We start from the raw sequence: 27,639 nt of genomic DNA on the forward strand, positions 1-27,639 counted from the left end.
AAAGTAAAACTACTTGGCTACTCCAGCATGACAGATTTGTCATGTTGGAGTTTTATATCCATACATTTTTATTCCAGGAAAAGATTACTATTTAACAGTTTTGTCCATTTTAACCCCTACTTAGCTTTCTGCTTTACTGTCAATTAATACAACCATTCACCATGGGGCCACACTATGTCATTAGAGTCACAGTACATCCACATTTGGACGGAATCAACTTTGAGAGTGATCATGGGGTTAGTACTCCCATAATCATGACTGACACACACTCAGAAATAAATCATGTATTGGTAATGAAGATAATATTCGCTGCCCGTTGACAGCACAAAGTAATTAATGCCTTGATGGTCCTTTTAATTAGAAGGCCAATATGTCATCAAATATGTTCCTTTGAAGAAAGTGGTTTTGTATATTCCCATGTAATAATCTGTCCAGAGATATGAAGCCTGATCACCAGTAATCACTCCATTTTCACCATTAATAGATGGAATGCTGTAATGGTGGCATGGCATGTAGAGCTGAGGCATCAGAATAAAGATGTGACATATTTGTGACTTCATGCCTGTCACTGCAAGAAAATATAATAATTTTGAAGTCATCTTCCTATTGACTGCATCTTTCAGATGTTTAAGAGCTCAATCACTTCAAATCAAGGCCTTTCAACGATTCTGCTTCGTTAAACTCATTACAGCTTTCCTCCCTCAGCTTTCTCATTTCCATATTTAGCATAAATGAATCTGTTCTCATTACGTGGAATAGCACGTTTTGAGAAAGAAATGGAATGGTCAAGGTCAGAGATACTGTCTGCCTGCTAACGTCATTGATAAGATACAGAAAAAGGAGAGGATAGAATAGGGAGGGATTTTTCTACTAAAGGACATTTCAGAATTTTAAGAAGTAACAAGAACAGTCATACAGTATGCAAGCTTTGTCATTTTAATAAGAAATATTGTGTCAGTGCTTGACATGTAAAAGCACATATTTCCCAGCAAAGTTGGATTCTTGTGCTAGTTAAAATATGGTGACTTGGACATCACATATCAACCAGTGGCAGACCTCTCTAAGCTATTGTATAGTAAGATTAACACATACTGTATATACAAATGAAGTTACTTAGAGCTCCAGGTTTAACTACAAGATGTCATTAAATTACACTCACATGCTGCTGCCTGTCAGAGAGAATCTTCCAGAGGCGAGGGAAGAGCTGAACCCAAGTCCTTTCAGCCAGCGGTGTGGAGATGTGACAGAGCTGGACCAGGGCATTCAGAAGAGCCCCCGTCTAAACACAGAACAGGAAAAATAACAGTTGATGACTAAGCAAAGCAGTGTTTCTAAATGTGCGGTCTTGTAATTCAAGAGTACCGCTGATTTACTATCCCAGTGGGTAGTTAATTGCATTCAACTAATATTCCAGCTCAAAATCGGCTCTTGATTTCATAGCTAAAAAATAAAAATCAGTAGTACTCTGGACCATATAAATGCTTTAAAAATTAAAAGAAGATCAGACACTGTCATCTTTTGTATTGCAACTGAGCAATCAGGGTCATATTAAAAATTCTTTATATCCTTTTTATATTATAATGGTTAGTCAGATTACTTGTACCAGCTTTGCAAAAATCTAGTTTGTTAAATCTTTATCACACTCTGAACTTAAGAGTAAATGCTCTCTCCAGATCGCCCAATCTTACCTTGACTTCCCGTAGTGAGTCAAGGAACTTGTCATGGCGGTTAGTAAGCATGTGTAATTGGTTGCCTGAGTCTCTTTCAGACTGTTCCTTAGTCTTGGGGATAGCAGACTGGTCACCGGGTGCTAACTCAATGTCTATCTCCACATCCTGCCAGGTTCAAGAGAAGAGAGGAAAACATCATCTTTTGGAAGAGCTTTGACATTTAGGGCATTATATGACATTAGCCAACAACAGCTTCTAGGTAATGGGTGAGGCTTTAATCTTTTCTCAGAACGACAGTATGAAACACACTCTTAATTGGATAACATGTTGATTTATGTGAGAGAACATGTCTCTTGACTCATTGTGGTATGTTTGTGTGTCCCACCTCCTCCTTGGTCTCGCTGTTCTCCCTCTCACGCGGCTCCTGCTTGATGTGTGTTGCCATGGCGAAGGCGGCACGGTCATGGCTGTCAGCCAGGTTGATGACGTTAGTGATAGACGGCAGCATGGATCCCTGGCAGCTGGTGCCGATGATGGTGTTTCGTTCACACACCGCCAGAAGCAGCTAAAAAGCACATACACAGACACCAATGGGTGCAAAACGCAAAACAGAAGATCAGTGTCAGTAAATGACACATGATGGGTATGATAAGACAAGAGGCAAGCAGAAGCTTCATAGAAAGCTGTTCTATAACTCAACAGCACATTCTCTTTTTAATGCTGGATAAAAGGTTCCTAAAGCCTACTCAAAGATCTGCAGCAGTCCTCCGTTTACCTCTATGCACTGTTTGATCCAGAAGTGGCTGCCCATGGCTTCCCAGTTCTGAGAACAGCAGATGTAGAGCAACCTCTCATAGACACGGCGCTTCATGGAGCCGTCAAACACCTCAAAGAACTTGGCTCTGATCAGTGGTTGAGTGCACCGAAGCCCCGAGAGGAATGCTGGCTCCAGCTTCGAAGTGATGTCACTTCCAGAAAGGCTCTCGTCTCTGAATAATGTGATGGACAAAAACATTTGACGGGGATTGCTTGCAGGCTCTTACTCATTTTACTTCTATGATTCATGAAAGTAGAATACAGGCATTTTGTGGATGATAAAAGATTTAATGCACTTTCAACATCTGCTCTTAATAAACACAGTCAAGGCAATGATGCTAGAGTCAGCTAATTTGGCATCTGTGGTGCTCTTGGACCATCTAAGGTCATCTAAGATTGTAGGCATTTAGATTTAGGTTTACTTATTCTACCTCAATTAATTTGATCATTTATTAAAATGTCAATCACTGTCATAAGAAAAACAACAGAAGAAATTGGAAAACAATCCTAACAACACTGAGTATAATAAGTACCAACAGCTCCACTTTTCTGGTTTCGAATACAGCATCCAGGTAGGATTCAAATAACAAATGTGTAAAAAAAAGTAAAGGCACTGACAACAACTTTGAAACAAAAGTGCATGTGTTAAACAGCCATGTTACTTCCATGCAGAGGATCACTCAAATGTGAGTAGGTGGGAGTTAACGTTGAATACTGGCTAAAATTAAATACATCTGATCTGGAGTCTGGTGTGGTAGTAAAGCCCTAAAAACCATGCATAAGAAATTTAAATAGTAAATGTCATTATTTTTACATCATCCAGTTGGTCTGAATATGCCTCATGGGCAAGATTCATATAACAGAAGGAGAGAGGGAAGGTGGGATAAAAGCAACAACAAAGACAAAGCTACTACCGCTGCACACTGGCCCTACTTGCACTGTTCTCTTAATCACACATTGTTCTGGCACAGCTGGTTTATCATTCCATTATAATTACTTGCTGTCCATCATGGCTTTATTGTTCATTTTAAACCTTTTGGCATGAAGAGCAGATGGGGTGGGGGGATACAGAGTACATTTGGCTGATTAAATGTGTACGTGTATGTGTGTAAGACAGAAAGACAAAGGGGGCCATCATTTAATGAACAGTGGGCAGTAGGACAGTGTCTCCCCTCTGGCCCCGACATGCTGGGTGTCCTATCACGAGTTGGCTGAGTCCTGACTCAACTGTGGCCCTGTAAAAGACTAACACTTTATCTACCTTCCTCACTACCAGCTAACTTTCCGATTCTGACCCTCCTCCTCTCCAGCACCCTTCTATCTACAGCTAAAGTTTTTTTAAAATGATTTTCATGCTTACAGGTACCACAAACTATTCTAGGGTTCATGGTATATTTTTCTCTATCAGCCTGCACCTCATCTCCAACTTCTTGCGACATTCCCCTCCTGAACCTCACGACCTTCATCCCGCCAGTTAAGATAGATGCCAAGGGCGGCATGGCATCAGTGGCACGGCCATTTGGCCATGTGATGAATGGAGGTAATTACCTGTAGACGTAATTAACGAGGTCCAGGAACTGGGCGTTTAACTCAAGTTCATCGGGGAAACGCTTCTCTATGTAGGTCATCATCTTCACGAGTAAGATGGACTTCTCACGTAGGTTAGGCATCTGAAAAGAAGATAAATGTTGGTTGGAAAAAAAAGCCATACAAGGGAACGATGTTAAGATATTAAACATATGAAAATTAAAGAGGTGACAAAATAAACTAATGATTTTTTCTTCTTGTGAATGTATCTCTCTGTCCACCTCAGCCCTTTAACTTTCTCTTTATCTATAGCTTAAAAAAAATAAATAAATACATTATGCTAATGTTAACCTGACGACCTGAAGTTTAGAGAATGTGCTTTGTTTGTTTTTCTAAAAGGTTACACACTTTTTTAAATGTACATCACTCATTCAGTTCTCTGGTCTACAGCCACTATTATCAAAGGAATATAGCAATGACCTACTGAATTACGTTCTTCTATTTGTTGGCACCCATTACATTTGAATGAAATGATATTATAACACATATATGACATTCTGAGTTGTTAGATTCACTACAAGAAGCCTTTTTACCTGATTGGCAGCCATCGGAGAATTGTTTTTCACCCACTCTTCAACGATTTTGACGACAGCACGGAGGATTTTGGGATCAGGTGACTTCTCAATCAGTGAGGTGAGGATGACTTGGATGAAGTTCTTTCTCATTTCCATGATCATGACGGACAGTCGGGTCTTCACCAGATCAAGACTCAGCATTACCAGCTCACTAGTCACTAAGAGAGCAGAGAGGTCAATAAATAGAAGCAGGGCTGAGAAACTAGCTACCAGAGCAATCACAACAAAAGCATTTTGGGATGAATAGTGATGAGAAATGTTTGTTGACATTTGTAGATTGATGTAGAATTTTCTGGTATAAATAAAGAAAGGTTTCACTTAATGTCCCATTTTCTTTAGAGATGAGCTGGCCAGGCTTGTCCACACTTATACTCACATCACAAATTTAAACATTAGCTTTGTGAGTCGTGTGCTCATCTACTTGTTAAATAATGATAGGAGCAAAAACACAAACGTAGCTTATTAGATTTGTGAGACAGAAACAATCTTTAGAGGCAAAGGCATTCTTTCCCAGGTAGCCCTTGGTCTTAGTTACTATAACAGCTCCTAGTGAAGGGTAAATGTCTGTTTCCCCAATACAGTCATTAGAGGCCCATTTAAGGCACTGATAGCATCTTACAGCCATTACCTCCAGTCTGAAAAGGCAAAATACGAATTATGTACAACCCGACAAGCTGGAGACAAGCTCAGAGAAAAAGGTGAAGACAAAAATCTTGATACATTTTTTTAATAATCCTAATAAAGCCAAACAATCTAAAGCACTTAAGGAGCAACACTTAAACTTGTAAAACTCTTTGATGACAGACATACAAGTCAAGTTGCCAAGAGGTTCTACGTCAAACAGTGTCTACTCCTTTTAAACTCACAGCAATGCAGCACAAGGTGACCATCTGTTTGCTTTATCCGGAGAGACTTAGAGACAATACAGGCTGGGAACCAGAGCTGAGGAACATTCCCTGTGAAACCGTATTATCTGTGGAGTGGATCTCCCCTGACCACTACAGCTATTGAGAACATAGCTACGGCCACTGATATCGAACCTTTGATAGGGTCTTTGTATGGAGCCAGGCACTGCTAAGCTACATGGGATATCTGAGCTCTGAGTCTGAGGAAGGTCAGTGTATGTGTGCGTGTGTTGTGTGCAGCTGACTTGCTTCACAGTCAACCCCTTGTTGTATCGGGGTTGGGGAAAGTACACACACTATTTTTTTTTATAATGTCAGCCAGCTGTAACTCAGCACTGAGAATAAGTTCAACAGAAACAATGGGTGACGTCTCATGGCTCTGAGATCTAGTGATGACTCAGGTGTGAACCCAACAACAGGGTTAAATAACTGAGCCACGCAAAGAATGATACTGGAAAACACGCCGTTATATTGTGTATCTGTTGTGGCTGTGCTTGGTTCCACTGAATTCATGACCACGTACCAGTACTGGTTTCGGTGACCCCTGGGTTGGCCTGTTGGGGGCTCAAGTGTTCCCGCACCATCTTCTGTAGTGAGCGCATAAACACTGAGATGAGACGGTCGATGTAGCTGGCATTGTAACTGCAGGCTGACTTCAGTATCATCAGTGTTCCTGCAAGACAAATTAAGGTGAGAGGAGGTGGATGAAGAGGGGAAAAATATGGGAAAGACAATAATCTGACAAGGACCTCAACCTCTCCGGGGAAAGGTGACAGACATACACCTGTAGCCAGCTGGTGTTCATTCACACAGCTTGACAAGGACGTGACTTTTTTTGAGGAATCTAAGTTCCACATTGTCACAGATCTAGTGATAGGTATGAGTAATGTCACTCTCTGTTGTTGCTCCCTGGAGGGGAGACTAATGTTAAAATGTCAACCCCCCCAGCCAGGTGGATGCATCACATCAGCACTACCTCTTTTCGACAGCATGATACCAAAAGCTTTTTATTGACCACAACTGCCATTTTGGGAAACCATATCAAATAGCATTAGCTTCAGACTACTCTCTAGTAGCCATCTGTCACCTTAAGGGAAAAGTGGAAAACGTCTTTACTTGGAAGTAAAAAAAAAAAAAAAAACAAGCTTTACTGTAAGCTTTTTTTTTTTCCCTAAATACTCACTGACATCTGGGTGGATAACAGTAATGTTTGTAAAGGGAGGATGGTCGAAAGCAGCAATCATTCCCCAAGTCAACCTTTACTAAACTGCTGGACTGTGGCCTCCATTTAAACAGACCAGATGTTAGCCTGACCAGCAGAGCCCGTCAGCTTGCATTTTAACGACCCACTCGCTGACTTAATTGCTCAAAGTAACTGAAAGGTAGCATGGTTTTGTAGGAAAAGTGTGGGAGTGTGAAATAAAAAAAAATAAAAAAAACAGGCAACAAAGTGAGTGAAATGGAGTACAAGGGGGTAAAATGGAATTTATAGGGAAAAAAAGGGAGAGCTGAGGAGGTGAGCATCTTACCAAAAAGCTGTGTGGGGTTTGTATTGCTTGTGGCTTTTTCATAGTTGGTAAGTCCCTCATAGATGACCTTGCCCACAGCAGCATACAGACACTCTAGCTCCTCGTATTTAGATGCCACAGTTGATGTGCCTAGAGAAAGAAACATTTTAAACAATTATCAGCTTTAACTTTAAATTAGTACTTTTAACACATCATGGCAACACAGACTTAAGAATCTAAAAATCAATCATCCTATCAGAACATGGTCTAATATCTTTGGCAATGAATCCAGCATTAAAATGCATAATATGTGATTGATGAGAACAGAGTGGGATGTTTTTTAGAAATTACTTTCTGAGTTATGTACAGCTAGTCAGAATTTATGCATTAGGCAATAGCAACTTACTAGGTTCCGTAGGAAAGATGCTCATGAGGCGAGAAAGGAGAGAGTGAACAGCCCGCAGGACTTTGGTGTTGCCGCAGGTCATGCACGCTGCAATGCCTCGCTGGAGGGGCTTAAAGTGGGCCAGGATGGCTGGGGACTGCAGGACTGTCAGCAGGAAGCAGAGAATCTCCAGTCCAGTGCAGATGTTAGAAATGTTAGCCTGTGCTGGCTGCTCCTGAAGGGGGGAGGAGTAGGACAATTAATTTTTATTTTTGCTTCAAAAATGTAAAGAATTTCTAACACAGGAATTATACGTGGTTTAGTGCCACATGTGTCGCAGATTGTCATCTTAGCCTCTCACTGTTGTAATTTAGACAAATTTAATATCTGAATAAAAGTGTTAAAATCTGTAAAACAAGGCAAAATGAACCACATTGCACATTTAACAGAACATGCATTAATAATTTTTTTATTGAGATTTGAGAGTTCTGTATAAATTCCAGAAATCTCAAAAGGATATCCTAAACAAAGAAGCATTTTTCACACAAAAGAACCAAGGCAATGTGATCACTGCTAAAGCAAAGATCAATGGGAAACATCAGGTCCTAATTTTGTCTAAATTGCAATTGAGGTTTACAACAAAGGCAAGGCCAAGAGATAATCTAGGACAGCTCCGTTGCACTGAGTTTCGCTAATGAACAAGGTGACTCTTGTGATAAGAATCCTGTTAGATATTAGGGTGGTATTGATTTTGCACTGTATAACCAGAATGGGACCTCGTCTCTGGAGTCATGCAGATAGGGCAAATGCTTGTATGTACATGGGCGCATGATTGGTGCACGTTTTGTCTGTGCGTCTTCTTTCCTCCCCTCATGCCTCATTGCCTACTCACACCAGTTTTTCTGACTCTTAATCACAGCCATGACAGTACAGTGAGATGAATAAAAGGTAATCCGATTTAGAGCACTGCTTAAGATGTCTGGGCAGGTAAAGCATGCTCCCAAGAGAAGGGCTCACGTATGTGAATCTGCATAAGACCTACAGAAAGCCTTGTCTGTCAGACCATTCCCATGGGATCTGGAAGGGCAGTTCAGTTTTGGGTGTGTGTGTGGAGTCGAAGAAGGTACAGCTGATGCAGTGATCCCCAGAAGAGAACAAGGAAAGTACGTGACAACTGCTGGTGCATGGCGATAACCTTGTCTGAACAGTGCCGCTGAAACCGACCAGAGAGATGAGCAGAGAAGGCGCGGAGCAACACATACAAAGAGAAAGAGAGGCCATGATAAAGCGGTGGAAGAAAAAATTATATATGTGATGTGGTCTGAGACAGAGGGAAATGCAAAAGGAGATGCAGAGAGGCACAGGGTGATACAGACAGCAAGGATGAGGAGTTTAAGAGAGGAGAGAGTTCAAAAAGAAGGCACAGGCCAACCCGGATAGACTCCCGTTATCTCTTCACTGTCATTATTTTGTCATTATGGCAGTTGGCGCCTAACTTCATGTATTACTGATAACAGACAAAGGACTCTGAGGCATTAGAGCAAACACTAAGACAGAGCTTAAGCAGAGACAGCAGAACTTCTACAGTCTTTCAGGAGGTGAACAGCAGTGACACATTAGTTATCCTTTACAGTTTGCCATTCATGGCTTGGAGCTGCAACAACAAGTCTGAACATTTTTATTCAAATACAGAATGTCTTCCTAAAACCTGAACTAATAATTTAAAATCATGTGTGAAGTTCACATAAATAAATACTGCTATTTACCAGACTACTACTGCACAGAAATACAGCAGTAGACATCGACTGACGTGATCTCTGGGAAATTAAGTGCATCAGTAAAGACTGATGGGCTTAGGGCTAAAAATGTCAACAATACTGGTATTAATGTGGCTATATAAAAAATAAAGTTAGTCTAATAAGGTAAATAATGACTGAGTCATTCTGAAGAAATATGCCACCTTACCACTGTCATAAGAAGCTTGTCAAACCACTGGAGCTTGAGCTCAGCGCGAGGCCACATGTCAGGCCTGAGGGCAGTCTTCATCAGGCTAACACAACGACGGGACAGCAGCTCTCCTGGAGACCCAGCCACACTGGTGCTGTCATTCACCTAGACAGGAAAGGGGGAGGAAGGTTGCCATTATTATTATTATTATTATCATCAATGACAATAGGTTTTCTTTAATATTACAATGATGTCCTGGCAAAGGAAAGACAAGGATCATCACCAGTATATTGTTTGTATTTGTATTGTATATTTATTTTTATCCATGCACTAGAGTTCAACACTAGCATAGCCTGGAATAAATACTTCAATCAGGCCTCATGATGAGCATCCAGCCTGCAGAAGCTTCCTTGAATAGCACAATGAATCTCTATCTGCTCTATGTGTGTTGTTACTTGGATGATGTTAATCCCTGGGGCCAGAGAAAAAGATACAACTTCTCTACAGCAATCTATTTAGTATCATAACGCACAATTTAGATGGAGTGAAGTGGTAAGAAAGGATTATGTTTTTACAGACCAGCCTGTGAGCAGTCAGTGATCCCTAGCGGTTTTAGGGAAGGTTATATTCAACAGAGATGGTTGGATGAACAGTGAGAATGGAGCTTGGCCCCAAAAAGAAAGTAGGAAAAGTCAAGGTGAGAGAAATCTCTGTCTATTTCAGGCTTATAGCCAAGGTCATCACTGTCTCTAGACCAAGGGACAGATGTGCGAGGAGATAGAAATGACTGTGTGTGTTTGCGCTTGTGTGAGAGTGTAGGGATGTGTTTAGGACAGCCACCAGGTGTGTCCTACCTTCACCACTGAGGGGCTGGAATAATAGTGTCCTACCTGGCAGGCACTATGGCTGGCAGAACTGTAGCTAGTGCATGTGTATGTTATGTCTGGTCTTACCTGGCATGCAATTCTGATGAGAAAGTTGACCACGGTGTCTGTATGTTGTTTCTCAACAGGCTTGGTGAGCATGGTCTCTGTGCCTGGCATTGACTGGCTGCGGCCAAATACCTAGAAACACATATAGACATAGTTTATAATTAATATGTCAGATCATATTTGAATACTGGGAATGAAAGCCTATAAATAGAAACTATTTAAACATTCAGTGTCTGGAAACTGAAAGACTAAACATTAAAATTCTGACAGCAATGTATCATTAGTTAGAAAGGAATATCAAAGAGAATGCACAAAGTCAGGTTTCTGCATGCATTGCTGACAGTGAAATGCATAATTAACATTTCCTTAGCTTCTGCTAAAACAAATGCTGCAGTTACCTTTTGCAGTTACATAAAATAAGCTGAAAATGACACTGAGTAACACTGCGAAGACTTGTGGTTGTATTATTAGTGATCTTGAACACATTTTAATCCATTTAACACAAAACACCCCTATTAAAATGCACAGTGTATGATTTGAGATGCTTTGCAAGACGTATTATGCAGGTAGGTAGTATTTAGTGATACATTAAAACATCAGTGTTGATATAGAAGCACTAATTCGTTAAATCCTTTAGCTCCTACTTAATATGTGTCAGATATTAATTCACATTAAAATATGATCAATATCTGACCATATTGATAATCAAACAGGTGTTTGATGTGACAAATGCATACATGGTGGAAACAGATGTTGGGCTGCAGTACAGTTTTAAGAAAAAATAGATTAAAAAACAACAACAACGTTGTTGTCATCTCTCGATAGCCATTTTTGTCCCAGGCAGATGTGAAAATGATTGTTTGGTCAAAGAGTCACGCAGGGACACTCAGCAAAAACTCTTAATGTGAGTGGATGTATGTTCTGTTTGGAGGATGTAACAGAATATAACAAGATTTAATGAAGTACGGTATAGCTATTTTCTTGCTAAAGCGACTGAGCATGGGGACCTGCCACTCACAGCCACATTCTAGTGGTATATGAGTGACAACTGATTAAGCTTACCGTGGAGGCAGCTCCTGCTGCTGTACGGAACCTCTTGACATCTTGTCCAGCAGCAGCATCCAGAGACAGTCCTCTTTTCACAGCTGCCCCACTGGTCCCTTCACCGCCAGTGGCTACATCTGTCTCAGACTCCGGCTGCCACAAGAGAGGATGGACAAGAGGATGAGTCCATGTGTTAACATAATCACAGTTCATTTCTTGTCATTCTGGTCTACTCCTACAAGATAATGAGTCGAGTGTATGTATCTAAAAACAAAAATGTTATACTCAAACTTTAGCTTATGAAACAGTAATAATGATGCAGAGATCAGAACAGTTTGAAATTCCCTATTTGGGAATGACAATAGGGTTTATGTATTTCAAGAACATACCTGCTGGTCTTTGATTCTTTGTAACTCCCACTTGATGACCACCTCAGCCAGGTCGACAGCCAGTTTCCTTTGCTCTATGGTCACACTTGGGGTAAAGCCCAAACGCTGCATTGCGCTAATCATGTGTTGAACAAGATGGTGGCGCACAGGGTAGTACACCTGATAAGAATGAAAAATGTAAGAATTATTGTGCAAAATTGGTAAATCCATACATTTAGTAATGTAAAATTACTGATTCTTGTTCACCAACTTCTATATTTGCTATTTTAATCATTTGGTGTCACGTAGGATTTCACTGCTTTTCCTGAGGAATCAACAGCAGATGGTCACTGACGCCGAAGGCAAAGTTTATAATAAACAGAAAAGATCACCCACATAAGCAATGGAGTATGCAATTATTGACAAGTGGGAAAAGACTAGCATATTATTTCAGTTTACAAACAACCCTGTTTGGTAGTGAGATACACCACCAATTTCTACCAGCAGTGAACTCTATCACACCATGTGATGTGATGGCCAAAGCCTCTTCTCTTTAAAATTCAGAAGGACCAAAAATGCTATATGACTAATACAATTATAATAAGAAAAAAAAAAACATACATACATTTTGCTTACTCATCTTCATTGGTTTTATATTTAACTCCAATTCTTGGTTCTCTAACTTGTTCTCAGACAACCCATAGCAGATGTGGAGAACAACCTCAGCTGAGAAAATTACCATCCCTAAAGATCTCTTGCCCACTAACATCATGATGTTAAATAGGTAAATGAGACTTCCACTTCCTGAGCAACCACATCTAACAGTGAGAGTGAGTGCCATTGGTGGTCTGTGTATCTCAAATAGGCAATGTATGCATGTTACTGAGAGCTTCTTGCCCTAAAGCAATGCTTCATGTGTCCCCAGAGGACCTTGTTTGTCTAAAATCCTCAAAGCCAGAGGTTTCTGGTCAACTGAGATGTCTCATGAACTCATTTAAGCTTTATAAATGAAGCCGCTGGTGTAGCAGAACTGGTCAGCAGACCCAGAGAGCGTATTTATGATGAAGGCAACAACATTCATTAATGAGAAAAGTGTAATTTATTTCCTACAGTTCAGATACTTTGCTCTAGATTTTGGGGTGATAACATGCACAAAGTTAAACAGGGTGCTCAATCATTCTGAGACACCAAGTGAAAAGGAACAAACTATAAAGTCGTACTCCCACTTAATCTCAAGGACATGATGACACACACTGAGCCCAAGCATTCACACTCTCAAGCGTCACACTCAAGAGTCACTTATCTTCATCGCAAACTGAACTGGGACTCTCAAACACACAGACACAAGCAGAGAGATGAGATGTCTATCTGAGGGCTGTTGCCAGTGTCAAAGAATATTAAAGCTGTTCACTTTGAGGGTAATTATAGTCGATAGAGCAGGACTTCACAGTCCCTTAATGACAGAGTAGCTAAGCCCTGTCCATCACATGTGCAAGAAGAAAAACACACACACACAATCTTTCTCTCTCTCTTTATCAAACACACACACGCGCGCACACACACACACACACAGTCTCATCTGTATGTCATTATCTCCTCCCCAGTGTAATTATGCTGATGTGATTACATTAGATTAGTCATCTGGCCCAGTGAGAGCAGCCTGTCAGTGAGATAGAGAGGGGAGCTGAGGAAAATGTCAGTCTTCTGCTAAGAGACTGTCGTTCTGACTGGCCAAGCCGAGAACATCAGCAGAAGGAGTGAGATGGCAGAAAAAGCCAAAGTAAGAAAGCGAACCTAAAGGCCAGTGATCCCCTGCTGGCGTTGGATGATGTGTGGACAATGTGTTATTTGACTCTGCTAATCACGGTCAGTAAGGGTGTGTCTGAGAATGTATGTGCATTAGGGCGATAATGGACAGCAGGCAGTTACCATTAGCTTCACTGCCCAGTGATGTTAATGATCCAGCTTCTGACTAGGAGACAACAGAGCACAGCATCGTAGTTATGGCTACTGCCAATATCACACTCAAGTTTGTCTAAATCATAACATAAAAACTATTAATTGGGCCATGCAAAATGAGCCAACTTTTTAATGACATTGCCCCATTGACTGGTTAAAAGGTGTCACAGAATTCAGGGCATTGAGATAATCAGTAAAAATAGCTGCTCCACTCTTTACCCCATGTGGTTCTCTGCAATTGCTGAAGCCACACTGAGTCCTGAGCTAGCAGCAGCCACAACAAACTGTCGTGCATGCACATCCGAGTGGCAGCTCTGACTCCTCGTGGTGGCATCTTGCTTCAAAATTCCATAAAATGTAAAGGATAAGATGCAGACATGCTGTCATCAGTAATCAGCCACCCTCATAAACTTAGTGTGGTGTATTTTGGGCACCATACAATGTAAATGACAGCTAGGGATGGCTATAAGAATTGTTTTGACTGTACTGCCGGCATCAGACTGCATGAATGAATAAACTTGAAATGAATACTTTCAAAAGTGATTGATTAGTGAGGTGCACTATTGATCCACTTGAATTGTTATGATTATGTCTCTTATATCAGCTCACCCTGAAATGCTGCACTATGAGATGAAGTATGTGGACTAGCTGTGGCACAGTGTGTCCCTCCTCCACAATGATTTTGCGAGTCCAGTGGGTCAACATCTGGTGGCCGTCCTCCATACGGGCAGGCACAGCTGGGGTCAGGATGGCCATGGCCTGCCGTACAATTGCTCGAGCCTCCATTGTGTGTGCCTTCAGTAAGCTATGGAAGACCTGTGAGAAGGAAAAGTAATACACATACTCACTCAAGGATTTGATTTACAAGTTGTAGGACTTTTTTATATATGCCTTTAGCTCTTCATTTATTAAAAACCCATTCTCATTTTTCTTGATCGTCATTCCTTCTCACCTGCAAGACAATCTTCTTGTGAATGGCGAACTTTGCAATGATGTGGGCCAGAAGCAGGTGGCCACTATATTTACAGGCAGGGTCTACGCAGGCTTTGGGCAGAAGACACGGCCAGGCGAAAGTCATCAGACGACGCAGCTTGCTGTTGCGAGACTTGTTGTTGTCATGAATGTGGTGGGGTGCATGCTCCACCAGCAAGGTGGAAAACTGCAGCAGACAGATTCGCAGAGAGTCCAGCAAGTCAGCCTGCTTCTCTGGGTCCAGAACCTTACAGACAAATGAGACAAATGTGGGATTAAGTATTGTTTATTGAAAGTCAAATAGGGAAAGATAATGCTGTCCACAGCTCAGAAAATAAAAAGTATGTGAACACTTGACTCATGAGCAGAAATGGTAATCAACTCCAATGATTTCTCTGTTGCTCTGAGGTCTTGAGCATTCTGTTTCATCTTTGGAGGGATCCTATCTGGCTCCCACTTGTAGGGCATGTGGGCACAGAATTAAAATGATTTTTATTTTTTAAAATGAATATCTAAACTCTCTGAGTTGACTTTGTAACCCTTTCCAGCTTTATGCAAACCAAAACTTCAACCTTCTGAGATCTGTTTTTGTGAGGCATGGTTCACGTCAGCAGATGCTTAGAACAACAAACAATCGAAATATTCGAGTTAAATAGAAAAGGTAGCTCTGACTCACACCTCTAAACTGGTTTCCTTGATTGAACTCTTGATTTGCTATCTCCTGACTCTAATAACGTCAATAATAAACATGTTTTCAATATGAACATGAACAACACAATGATTTGTATTCTATTATGTTAAATTGATTGTGTTTGTTTTTAACTGTAACACAGCAGTTCTGATCATGTTTTTACTCATTCATTACTATTTCTTGTATCTACAGGGATTCGAGTGAATTGTTGAACAATAACAGTAAATCAAATGCTATTTTTATAGGTACCGAGAGATTTGTATATAAAATAAATACACATTTCTGTTCTACGCGCGAAAATGCCTGAGACATGTTGGCCTCTACAGAAACCTCTGTTTACTTCATGCACTCATGTACATAAATTATAGAGACACATTGTACTGAATATATTGTTTTCCTGATTTGCAAACATAATATACTGCAACTCTGACTGATGTTTACTTCTAAAATTACACTTCAATGAAATTGCAGCAGAAAGTAATGTACTTTTTCTCTTATTGAGACTATATTTCAAAACGAATTTCAAAAATACCCATCAACATCTGAATTCACTAAAGAGGAGGTACAGAGGAGAGGAGAGCAGAACGAGAGAGGGAGGTGACTGAGGAAATGAGTTTTAACCAGACCGTAGAAGAGCCATTAGCAGCCATTAGGGCTGGTGTTAGTCAGTGATGAGATCTGCCACAGCACAAACAAACATGGTGACCTTTAGCATGGTCACACCATGACATTTACACCACAAATTATAGTGTGACCTGATGAATGAAACATGATGGAAAGAGGGACTGGTGGGAGGGTGAGAGTAAAACAAAGACAGATAGAAGGGACGATAGGGAAGAAGAGAACGATTAAATGACAGCAATTAAATGATCAAGTTATGTGAATGTATGGCCATGAGAGAAGCAGAATGAGGCTAAGTGGGATGCAGTTGATGATGACTGAGAGTATGGAGATGTGTTGGACTGATAAGACATTATGAGAGGAAATGCAGGAGGTAATGAAATCAGAGAGGCAGATAAAGAGACAAAGCTGTTGATTAATGAACAAAATAATAAAAAAAAAAGGGGGAGAAGAGAGCGGGCAAAATGACAAGAGAGAAGAAAGCGTTTGTCTACATGGATACCTTAGTGATGAAGACACTGGTGATGCTTTCAGGATTGTCTCCTTCAGGGTTTGGTGGTCCAAGCAGCTGCTCACCTTCCCCCTTCTCGAAGCTGTATAGGAAGGCTGGATTCAAGATGTGCTGCAGCACCTATAAAATAAGCATGCGGTGGAATTATTTTAATTATAAGAAATCGCCAAATATTCTTCTCACTTAGCTAGGGGGAAATGCAAACGTCACTCCCTCCGGTTTTAAAAGACGACAACAGATTATTTCACCCATAGCAGACCTTCAAGACAGAAGAGACTAATCAGTGAAATCACCAAGTGTAATCTTTCAAAAGTTATATAAAAGAAAAATCGTCACAGCTTTTCATGGCACATAATTAAATGATGAAATAGTAATCTACTTTAAAATCTATTCTATAATCAAAGGGACACAGGTTCTTTTCAGATTGATAATAACAGGGGGGGGGGGCACTTTGATTCATTAGAGAGGAATAAAGAACTTAGAGCATAAACACAGACTTATGGCGCAGTCATGTCAAATCCCAAACAATGTTGATAAAAGTTGTGGAATTTAAAGAATAGCAGAAAATGCTATTTCCACTATTGAGATAATACTAAAAGGCCCATTATATGTTTTCTTAATTAAACCAAAAGCACTGAAAGTAAAAATAACATCTACAGCTCTAACAATCTCTGCGGGGAGGATTAAAATGATATTTACTAACAACCTGAAACCCGCAGGGACTCATACCAGGGACATGTGAATGAAAACACAGGCTTCATTTAGCTAATAAAATGCAGACTAACACAACCACAATACAGCAAATGACTGCATTTATTAAGGAAGCTGCTATCTGTTAATGAACTCTCCTATTCAATCCATCATTGGGGAGGACAGGGCATCGCTCAGAGCGAGCTATGGCAGCATATGTTCCAGTTCTTCCATTAGCACATCATTCACACAAGCATGGTTGATAGACTCGCACACACATGCACAAATACACGCACCCCTGAATGAAGACACGGGAAAAAAAAATCCATGGAGCCTCGGCCTGTACTCCAGTGTCTTCTGTCTCTATTAATTCTAAGCTTCTCTGACATCAATCACTGTAAAATCACAGCTCATCTCTCTAATGCCATTAGGTGATGAGTATTTTGTGCAAATACAATACTTCTAGGCAACGAGCCTAGATCTTATTCTGCAGGTGTCTTAATTTTCTTATATCCCAATTTTGTTTCCTTAAACAAAAAAAACAAAAAAACAAGTGTGTGATTTCATTTTGCTGTGCCACCAGGGCTCCTCTGCTACTGTAATAGAGCGGAGATGGGCCCAGAAATCGAATTATGCATTAAGGAAAGAGCAAATAATGACTGTCTTCTATTGTGAACTACTGTTACAGCTAACCTATACAAGTGACAGTATAATGTTACAGTCTAACTTAGCATTTCTTCTGTCCTGCTTTCCCTCTCTACCTACACTTAATCAGAACTTCATCTAAATTTTCCTCGTTTGGGGCTGTTGGGTTCTTGGTCACATAACTGACCAAAGACTTGTGTCTAACTCTCAGAAGAGTCTTGGTGGTTTGTGGTTTTATTCCCTTTCACAATCAAAAACTCAAAGCTTTAAGAATGGTTTTATGGTCTTGCCCTGATTTGTGAATCACCGTAAAGAATTTTTGTGGAGGTCTACATAGAGTTCGTTTGGTTTCTGGCATGCAGTGTGAATTGTGGTATATTAAATAGACTATTATGTAATTGATTTACAACATTCAAATAAGTTATATAAAAAGCTATTTTGATTATGGCTTACTGTGTTTAGATATAAACTGAACTTCTTAAACTAAAATAACAATACACCAAATGTGCAAGAAGAGAAGGTGTCTGAAAAAAACAAAAACAAGAAAAGGAACATTTTGCTCCACTGTATGTCATGTCGGGAACAAAGAAAGCAGTAGCTGAATGTGAAACGCACACACTTCATAAATTCCTCCTCTCATTTAATTGTTTGCTTGTCCGCTTGAAAACTAATCCAAGAATAGTCGAAATGCTTTTGAACAAAAAAACATAAGCACAAAAGCTGTTTTCTGTAAGAACTATTTGGATAAAACAAAAGAAGCAATACAGAAGCAGCGTGAGGTCAGTCTGTGCTATCGTAGATGATTCATTGCTGCTGTCCTACACCGTCTCTCTCTTGTCTTACACAATCCTCTCTGAGTCTTGCTAGAAGTGAAATAATTTTTCAGACTCGTGATGCCGAGCCCGAGTCTCTAACTTTCAGGCATAATACAAACATGGTCACATACACATTTCCCTGTCATATTATGCTTCCGGGAAAATGCTACAGGCAATTATTTAAATGTCAGTAGAGGTAACACCCACTCTCATTCTCTTACTCACAACTCATACCTCCAATCAACACAAACATATAGTCACAAAAACACATCCTCTCTTTTTCCCACTTTTCATTCTGTCTCTGCCTCACACGCACAGCTGGCATCTGCTGTACACCGGAAAAGGACAATTAAGGGGAAAAATGAGGGGTGGAGGGTCGGGGGTCCTAGACAATACATTTTACTAAAAATTTGAGCACATATGCTGCTGAAGCTACACTGAGCGGATCATGGTTAAAAAGGGCAGTGTGCAGTGAAGAGCATCATAAACACAAGCGTGTGCCCTTGTATTTAGGAGTCTGGATGCACTTTTCATTTCCTTGTGAGTGTGCTCCATTGTGTGTGGTGGCCACACAGTCATTTGGCCATGTGCTATAGTATGCCATGACAGGCTTTCCCCACTGACCCGTTTGTACTTAACAGCAGTGCTGTTGCTCCTCTGTGCCAGGTTGTGTGCCTCTTACAGCTGTGCAAAATATGTATATGTGTGTGTGCCTGCCTGTGTGTGTATGCATGAGTGCTTGAATGCCAGAGAGTGAGCTTAATTAAAAAGCAGTCGGAATGATTGTAAAGCTTGCAGCAGCAGGTCAGGTAGAGAGGACAGAAGCATTCATCTGTGAGCCTCAGAGGGTCTAGAACCAGACAAAACGACCTTCCTGACTCTATCACAGAACTTCTGCTACAAAACACACCAACCATAAAAGACACACAGATCAGGTCCCCGAATGCCTCACCAAAGTTTTACAGCGGGTGATAAGAGTAAAATATGATCTGATTCTTATCAAATTTATTGCTATCAAATAATTTAATAGTATTGCCATATACTGTAGATGTAGATATTCCACGCTAATAAAAGCAAAGGTTGCACAGTCAACACATTAATTTCACCTTGTGTGTATTTTGGTGAGTAGCATGATGTAAACAGCTGTTTGTTTACAAGAAAACTCCGTGATCTTTTCATTTGAAGGTCAAGGGATATAATCAATTTATAATTGAAACCGAAAAAAACAGAATGAAATATTTAAAATTAAAATATAAAATGTTTTTTTCCCCCCCTTTACTTGTTCTTAAATCGTCCCTTGACAGGTTTCCACTGAAAACAGCAGACTTGTTCTCATTCAAAAACTCTGTATAAACAACTAAGGAACTTTACACATTGGAAATTTTACGTGCTGTACAACATTCACAGTTACCCATCCACTTAATCAATCGCTCAACGTCATTGTCTGCTTAATTCACTATCTGAGGTTGGATGAACGTTTTCTACTGGTAAATGCAGTCATTACTAAGTCTATTGTACCTACAACCATCATTTATAATCAACTCCAAATAATAAGGCCATTTGGGACATTTCAGGTCACTGTGACTTTTAGTGATCAACTGACTTTGCTGCTCCGATGGCCTGTGTACGCACCTTTGCTTTGAGCTCATCGTTGAAGTGTGGATCATTGAACTCAACAAAGCGGAAGAACAGGGCCCGTTTCTGGGCAATGGAGTAATTCCTGGGAATCTCCTCCTCCATGTAATCCTTCAAGAAGGTCATGTTGCATAAGAAACGACCTGTAAAGGCCCGCAGCAGCTGAAACAGCAGCTCAATCTCTGCGTAGTTGCGCCTGTGAAGGGGACAGGGTTAATAAGGTCACAACACAGATGAAAACAGAAACAGTATTTCAAATGTCAACAATGGTAATTAGCAAGTTTTACATGTGTGTTAAAAGATTTACAAAAGAATGTTGAGTGAACGCATACACTCTGTTAAAATGACTGGCTGGAGTGGTTGAGGTTTAATTGCCTTGGTCTGAAACAAACATCTGCTATGTGCCTAATGCACCAAGTAAGTCTGCTCTTTCTCAGTGCTACAGCAAAAAGGACTGGAATGACATTTGGTGAGTTGACACAAGAAACTATGCTAATGTCAAATATCAGTGTGATTATCTTGTAGTCCTCACACATACACTCTACTGACACGGATCTTAATTTCAGAGTCATGCTTGGTCCAATAAATGTTAAAAAATTAAGACTTATTTTCTCCCTAAACAGATATTCAAATGTCCATTTACAGTTCTTACAAAAACTTTGTCGAAGATTTAGGAAGTTTTTAAACCACAAACCAAACCCCCACCATAATTTGAATAACCACACATACTTGCAGTAGCTTAGCAGGCAATACGCCAGCAGCTTGGGCTCCTTCCAGTTAGTGGCAGCCATGTTGTCTTTGCGATGTCTCTCCTGGAAGGCCTCACTGACCCAGACTCGTCTGAGCTGACTGACCAGGGAGTGCTGCCCTGCCAGCCAGCCTTCATCATTCTTCACGATGATGCTGATAATCTGAGCAGACAAGATAAATACAATAGGTTAGATGTTAAACTATGGAATCACTGAGACTTAAGCAGTATGGATCTGAAACGAAAACAAAACATGCCTGTGTTTTATAAGTGTGTGTATGAATTAAAAGAGGTATAGTAAAAATGTGCACACCTTGATAGCTTGAAACTGCAGGTCTAATCTGGCCGTGGTGGTGGATGGAGACCCAGGTCGAACAGTCGCTGCAGTGCCAGCAGGAACCAGCAGGGGAACAAAGCGGTTGGGATTTGAGGCCAGCACGTCTCTTAGTGGTTTTGCATCTTTATGTTTCAGAAAACTCTGCATATAAACACATATACAAAATGTAACAATACAAACAACAAACTGCATAGACCAAGAAAAATACACTCATGGCATTAAATCAACAGCTACAACACCTTTAAACAAACATTATACAGAAAAGTAAGAATTTTATTTACTTATGATCTGATCTGTCTCAATTTTGTATTAATGGGGCAACTGAGCCTCACAGCACTCAATACATCCTTAATTATAGCCCACTACTGAGGCAGCAAAAGCACCAAATGCTGTTTTAATGGCAAATATGTCAATGGAAAGGACTTCTACTTAGCGCTGCCAGTGTCTGACCATGAACATGCGGCTCCACTGTGGGTCGTTGAGCGTAGCCTCCATCATGAACAGCTCCACTGTCTGAGACGGGTGACGTGTCAGGAACTTGATCAAAGGCTCCCTGAATGGACTGCCAGCCTGGCACAAGAGAGATGAGTGAAGGAGAAGAAAAAATAGCTAGGCAGCAAAAGGAAATGTGGGAATCATTTCACTTTCTTGTTATTACTACATATCAGCTATAAATATACAGGGGTAGAATTATCCCAGAATTAACTTATTATCATAAGTTTTTAAGTATCATGCATCACCTACTTCATGGTAATAAGAAAAAACAGTTGCTATGTCTTAGCATTGCGTCATTCATCTACAATTAACAACTTCTCTTGTCAGTGTCAAATGGTCAAAGGCTTTCTGTTATGATTTTTTATTCACTAGAACTAACTAACTCTTTCCAATTCTGTTTATAATGGAATCTGTGTTGTACCTCTATGAGCATGGCCCGCTCTGTCTTCATCACCACCTCCAGCAGAGGCTTTACCAAAGTCTGAGGTGCAGCTGGGATCAGGTGGAAAAGGTTGATGATGGCAGAACAGATCTTCATCTCCTACAGAAAGAGAACAGAAGGAACAGGGCAGTAGATGAAATGCTTGGAAAGGTGACAGAACGACACATGGACAGTTTCTGACAGACAGTCTTGATGAACAGCCACTGTTGAAAGACGAGGATGAATCTCGGTTAAATGATTTAAAATGCCAGCTGTGATCATTAGGTATATAACTTCCCCCAGGAACTACACTCATGAGTTCTTGGAATGCAAATGCACAGGTACAAACAAATAAAGGACAGTGTGTATGATAATCCTCATAAACCTTTTATGATCATTATCTTGGAGGTGTAATAGTCAAAGCAAAAAGGAGAGAAGTGGACATTTTTAAACAGTCAAAATGTGAGGTTAGAGCAAGGCTGAGATGACCACAAATGCACATACACAAAAAATACAGGGCAACTCCAACAGCACCACTTCTACAAAACTGGTTCAATTCACCAGCACAACATTGGTTCAACGAAGTTTCAATCACTGACATGATAGTCACAACAGAGGGCGCAACACCAGGGCACATCTCACCTCAACACCCTCCAACGCAGGCTGTACCGAAATGGGAGACAATGATCAGAGTCAGCAGAGCAGTATGTGTGCATTTTTGTGTGTCTGTGTCTTATCTGTCTTTGTTTCATATGGAAGATGAGCGGATAAGACAGGGTGATAATGAAATCATTTGGGAAGCAGCAGCAACCTTTACGTGTGACCTCAAAACAGCTTCTCTCATAACTGGGTAATTAACAAGGAAAGAACCCACACTGGAGCCATGGTATTTGGAGGAAAGAAATATCATGCCATCAACAGAAACTGATATTTTGGTTTAGGTTTGTTTTGGTTAAAGCCTTTTAGTCAATTATTCTTTCCTTACTCCTGCTAAAACTACTACTTCTCTCCATACATCCCCCCTCTCTCTGTCAAAACCGTCTTTCATGCCTATATGTCTTCAAGCCATCCTCCTTAGTCCTGCTCCGCCCCCCTTTCTCCAGTTTTTGTCTTTATCAGGCTTGGCTAACTGACCCCATGGCCCTGGCTTTATTGTCACTGACAGCTTTGCTGTCAACATGCACAAAGAACATGAGTTGGAGGGAAGGAAAGACAAAGGGCCAATTTGCATCTAATTAAACACACCATTTTGAGATGGGACAGGATGAACCCACTAAAAGGGATGGGAAGAAAATGGGCTTTATTTCCACGAGGAAGAGGCAGCGTTTTCCCCCCTCTTTCTCTGTCACCTTTTCTCTGCCTTTACAAGGTTATCTGTCGGGAAGATAATGAGGAGACGCAGCGCTGGGCCCACCACCGCCTGCCTGGCGCCCAATTAATCATTCATTGTAATATGGCCACTCACAAGTCATCTGGGAGGAGGCCACATTGAGGAGGTGTTGACTACATGTGACGATGGCTTTGTGTGTATGAGGGGCAATTTCTCTGCCTCTTCAGTGAGAGTTGTTTGATTTAGGCATAACAGATCAACTGGAAAAAAAATGTGCCCGTAGACAGCTGCATTGACTTGTTCCTACAGGCTAAAACTGCATTTGTGTTGCATTCAAGCAAGATTTCAGCTATGGTAGATGAAAAATACATGTCTACACATCGTGACAGAAGAAAGCTTCACATTTGCATTACGTTTCTCAGTGCTGTCTGAACTATGTATACTTACACTGCCATCACTACGTTGGCCTCCCTTGTGTGTTATAACAACCACCTCCATCCACTTCCTCAAGTGTTGCTGAAATAGAAAGACAGATAATAGATAAGACTGAGACTGTGTGTACATACACACTGGTCTAGTTCAGAAGGTACAATAAAACGTTTTTCACCAACTAAGGGTGAAAAATGTTTTATTTACAAGCCTGATTTGATTGACCAAACCAAACTCAAATTTCAAAAATAGTCAGATCCCTAAATAAAAATCTAAAATAATGTGAACCACAGCACAAATATTGTAAATTCATTGACATGTTTGGCATGAAACTGCATTTTGTGCTGTAATACAAACAAATGTTGTGAAATAAGACATGGAGGATGAAATCCTGTCTCACCATCATCTGATCACAGAACTTGTCATTGAAAGAGTTGGGGAACAGACGTGTGACAGAGGTCAGGCGGTTCACCACATTGAGTGTCAGGCTACGATAGTCACCCAGCATCATCAGTAGGGGACGCATGTGCGTGTGGATCTGGTCCACCTCAATGGTAGCGCCTTCCAGGAACTAAAATAAAATACGGAGACACATTAATAATTTCAGCAATTTAATAACAATTTCCAGCATTAAAATTCAGCATTATAAATTTAAATACTAAATAAAATGTGAGGTGTCAATATGCTCTGCTCTGAACATCAGAGTCCAAGTCGTTTAAAAATCTGCACTGTAAATTGCTCATTATCTCTTGTGTCTACATTAAGGTCTAAGGCCACTCAAATGATACCCGTGGTCAGCAGTAAATAAGCAAACTCGCAACACCAAACACTGATGACGCACACTCACACCCTCACAATGACGAGAGGGAATGATGCATGGCAGCCACATTCATTTTCCTCTCAGCACTGAGAACAAACACTCCATCCTGTATCGATCGAGCCATGGCAACACTCATTAGGGCTAGCAGGGCAGAGATGAAAGAATGGAGAGAGAGCAGAGAATAGCTGAGTGAAAAAAAATAAAAATCACAGGATAGTGAAAAGGAGTGACAACGGTAAAGGAAGAAAATGAAGGACACCAAAATTGGAGGAAAAGGGGACAAAGAGCTTGGGCGAGATGGATAGAGGTTATGGTGGTGTGGATACTTTGATGAATAGCGGCAGAGCTTGTTCAGGAAAAGTAAGATAAAGCAGAGGGAGGTTCATATGAAGATAACTGGGTGGGGAAATGGTATGAGGGATGAATTAACAAAAGACTTCTAGGATGGCGAATTGCATGAGTGGTACAGATAAAAAGCTAATCAAATAGGAAGGAACAGAACAACACAAACACAGACAACTACAAAATACGAAAAACTAGCAAAACATAGAATAAGTGCAAATGATACAAATAGATAAATTAGGAGGTGAAATAAGATCCATAATCAGGAAATCCAGATTTAGAAAAGGTCACATCTGTGGGTCTGGGATGTGTTTTTGCTTAATGGAAATAGTGAGATAGTGCGTTTACATGGACTCAAGTAACCAGGTTACTGCAAATCCAAGTATATATGCAGCAAAAGAGTAATCAGAATTTCTGAATTAAAGAAATGAACAGTGAAAAGTGAAAAGTGACTTATTTAGACATCTAAGTCTAACAAGAGAAATAAGAACTCTAATTTTAAAAGTTTCTTTTCTACAACAAAAACAGCACACTGTGTAGTGTAACTTTTCTTATACATCATGATGTATTATTTTATCACTCAAGGTAAACCAATTACAAAGCAAGAAGAAAAGGATGAGAGACGTTGCACTGACCTTCCTCATGCATGCCTCGCCCGCTTCCTGCAGTTCATTGTTGGTGGAGTTGAGGGCTTTGAACAGGGCAGCAATGATCTTCTCTCTGGACTGTGGCAAGTAATTACAGGCTGCCAGGGCATCTAAGCAGGAAAGAAAGAACATAATTAAGACTTCCTTCTGCCAAGAAAAAGACAAAAGATGTACAAATCAACAAAATAATAAAGCAACAAAATAATCCACTCATAAAAATATACAGATTATTGAAATACTTCATATTACAAGAAGATAATGAGGTTTTACTACTGAGCTAACTAACAGGTATGTTGTGATGAGAAATCTCCAAGTTTGAGAATTACAATTAGTAAAAATGATGTAATTAGCTTCAAAACTGCTAAACTCCTATATCAATCTTAGCTGGGATTACTAACTCAGCGCAGCGATGCGAAGGGGAACCAGAGAGGGAAGGCTCTTATAACATGGCAGCTTCATCAGAGCAGCATCCTCTGCCTCACACAGGTTCAACAGCTGGAAAGAAAGGGATGAAACACGCACAAAAGGTCAGAGATTAATAATCAATGAGCTAAATCTCATAGATATGTAGACAGTCCGCTGTAGGAAAAATCTAGTTGTTCAGAATCTTTTTTTTTTTTTTTTAATCAATACATTTTTATATCTCAGGAGGTAAAGAAGGGGGATGCACAAACATTTATATTTTCATGTGTATGCGAGACGCATATGCAAAATCTTAAAATGTTCTGTATTCCTATAGAACATAACAACAGCACACTTTTTCAAATCCGAGACTTCTGCATCTTGCATACCTCTGTGTAGAAGACCTTGTGCTCCATGACATTGAGGTCCATTGTGAAGAGACGAGGCTGCAGCGTGGTGCAGAAGGTGTTGCCCTCCATCAGACCGATCTGGGCGTTGGCAGGCTGGTGACGGAGAAGGTGTTTCTTGGGGGGAACCATATCTTGCAAAACCTGAAGAGAAGGAAATGCCATTAAAATACATTTTATATTGTACACAAACGATAATTCCTATTGCATTGTAATTTGTGTTTAAGTTGAAATTTTAGGTGCATTTCATGTTTTTCTAGCACAGCATTAAATTACAATATGCAATTTCAGGAAACTTCTTGAAAGTCCTTGGTTCACCTCTTTGTGTGGTTCCATGATGACAGTGACACTCTTGCCAGTGACCTGGGCTAACACCTGCAGGGAGTGCATGGCCTGTTTTCTGACAGAGGAGTTGGGGGAGGTGACCTCTCGGACCAGATCGTGCGTGACCATGTGGAAAGACTTGTCCTGAGCAGCCAGCAGCTCCTCGGTCTTTTCTTCATCTTTCAGTGGAGTGGCACAGCGAACTAGCAACTGCTCCAGGGTGGTCTTAGCCATGGCTACTGCTCCATTTGAGACCTGTGTTAAAATCAGAAAGTTTGTAGGTACAATGCGATAGCAGAGACAAATATTAACAGGCATTAACTTTAACTTGCATCTGCTGCAAACATTTGGAAGAAGATCACATTATTCACAAATTTTCTCTCACCTCTCCTGTGAGGTCCATCATGACAAAGAGCAGGGCCTTGAGAAAGGTGAGCTGGTTCTGTAGAACCCAGATTAGAGGCAGTCTTTCCATCAGAAACTTGATAGACACCACACCCCCGAGTTTGGCATACCAAGCTTGCTCATAGCAGCAGGCACACAGACGCTCCACAATGTAAGAGAACAACGGCAGCTGGCATGCCTAGAGATGTAGACAAGAAGTCCAGATTATTTACTGAACCCCGTTTAAGAACTATACACATATTAAAACATTAATCAA

General features: G+C 40.6%; 1 protein-coding gene across 2 annotated transcripts in view; it reads right to left on the bottom strand.

Annotated features, from left to right (window-relative positions):
* trrap (transformation/transcription domain-associated protein) overlaps positions 1–27,639 on the bottom strand; it is a 72,169-nt gene that overhangs the window by 31,078 nt on the left and 13,452 nt on the right. For both annotated transcript variants that reach the window (XM_026350844.1, XM_026350843.1), the window contains 28 exons: positions 27,364–27,561; positions 26,973–27,233; positions 26,637–26,798; positions 26,244–26,340; positions 25,834–25,955; positions 24,437–24,607; positions 24,055–24,123; positions 22,278–22,397; positions 21,812–21,931; positions 21,338–21,502; positions 21,006–21,187; positions 20,274–20,472; positions 16,483–16,611; positions 14,649–14,915; positions 14,306–14,512; positions 11,759–11,917; positions 11,388–11,522; positions 10,347–10,457; positions 9,412–9,558; positions 7,468–7,681; positions 7,083–7,211; positions 6,077–6,226; positions 4,607–4,806; positions 4,035–4,156; positions 2,446–2,659; positions 2,056–2,235; positions 1,689–1,835; positions 1,160–1,279 (listed from right to left, as the gene is read on the bottom strand). In XM_026350844.1, the coding sequence (XP_026206629.1) occupies positions 1,160–1,279; positions 1,689–1,835; positions 2,056–2,235; positions 2,446–2,659; positions 4,035–4,156; positions 4,607–4,806; positions 6,077–6,226; positions 7,083–7,211; positions 7,468–7,681; positions 9,412–9,558; positions 10,347–10,457; positions 11,388–11,522; positions 11,759–11,917; positions 14,306–14,512; positions 14,649–14,915; positions 16,483–16,611; positions 20,274–20,472; positions 21,006–21,187; positions 21,338–21,502; positions 21,812–21,931; positions 22,278–22,397; positions 24,055–24,123; positions 24,437–24,607; positions 25,834–25,955; positions 26,244–26,340; positions 26,637–26,798; positions 26,973–27,233; positions 27,364–27,561 (4,497 nt within the window). The remainder of the gene's footprint in view (positions 1–1,159; positions 1,280–1,688; positions 1,836–2,055; positions 2,236–2,445; positions 2,660–4,034; positions 4,157–4,606; positions 4,807–6,076; positions 6,227–7,082; positions 7,212–7,467; positions 7,682–9,411; positions 9,559–10,346; positions 10,458–11,387; positions 11,523–11,758; positions 11,918–14,305; positions 14,513–14,648; positions 14,916–16,482; positions 16,612–20,273; positions 20,473–21,005; positions 21,188–21,337; positions 21,503–21,811; positions 21,932–22,277; positions 22,398–24,054; positions 24,124–24,436; positions 24,608–25,833; positions 25,956–26,243; positions 26,341–26,636; positions 26,799–26,972; positions 27,234–27,363; positions 27,562–27,639) is intronic.

Source organism: Anabas testudineus, chromosome 19 (genome assembly GCF_900324465.2).
Source record: "Anabas testudineus chromosome 19, fAnaTes1.2, whole genome shotgun sequence".
In the NCBI taxonomy this organism is placed as follows: domain Eukaryota; kingdom Metazoa; phylum Chordata; class Actinopteri; order Anabantiformes; family Anabantidae; genus Anabas; species Anabas testudineus.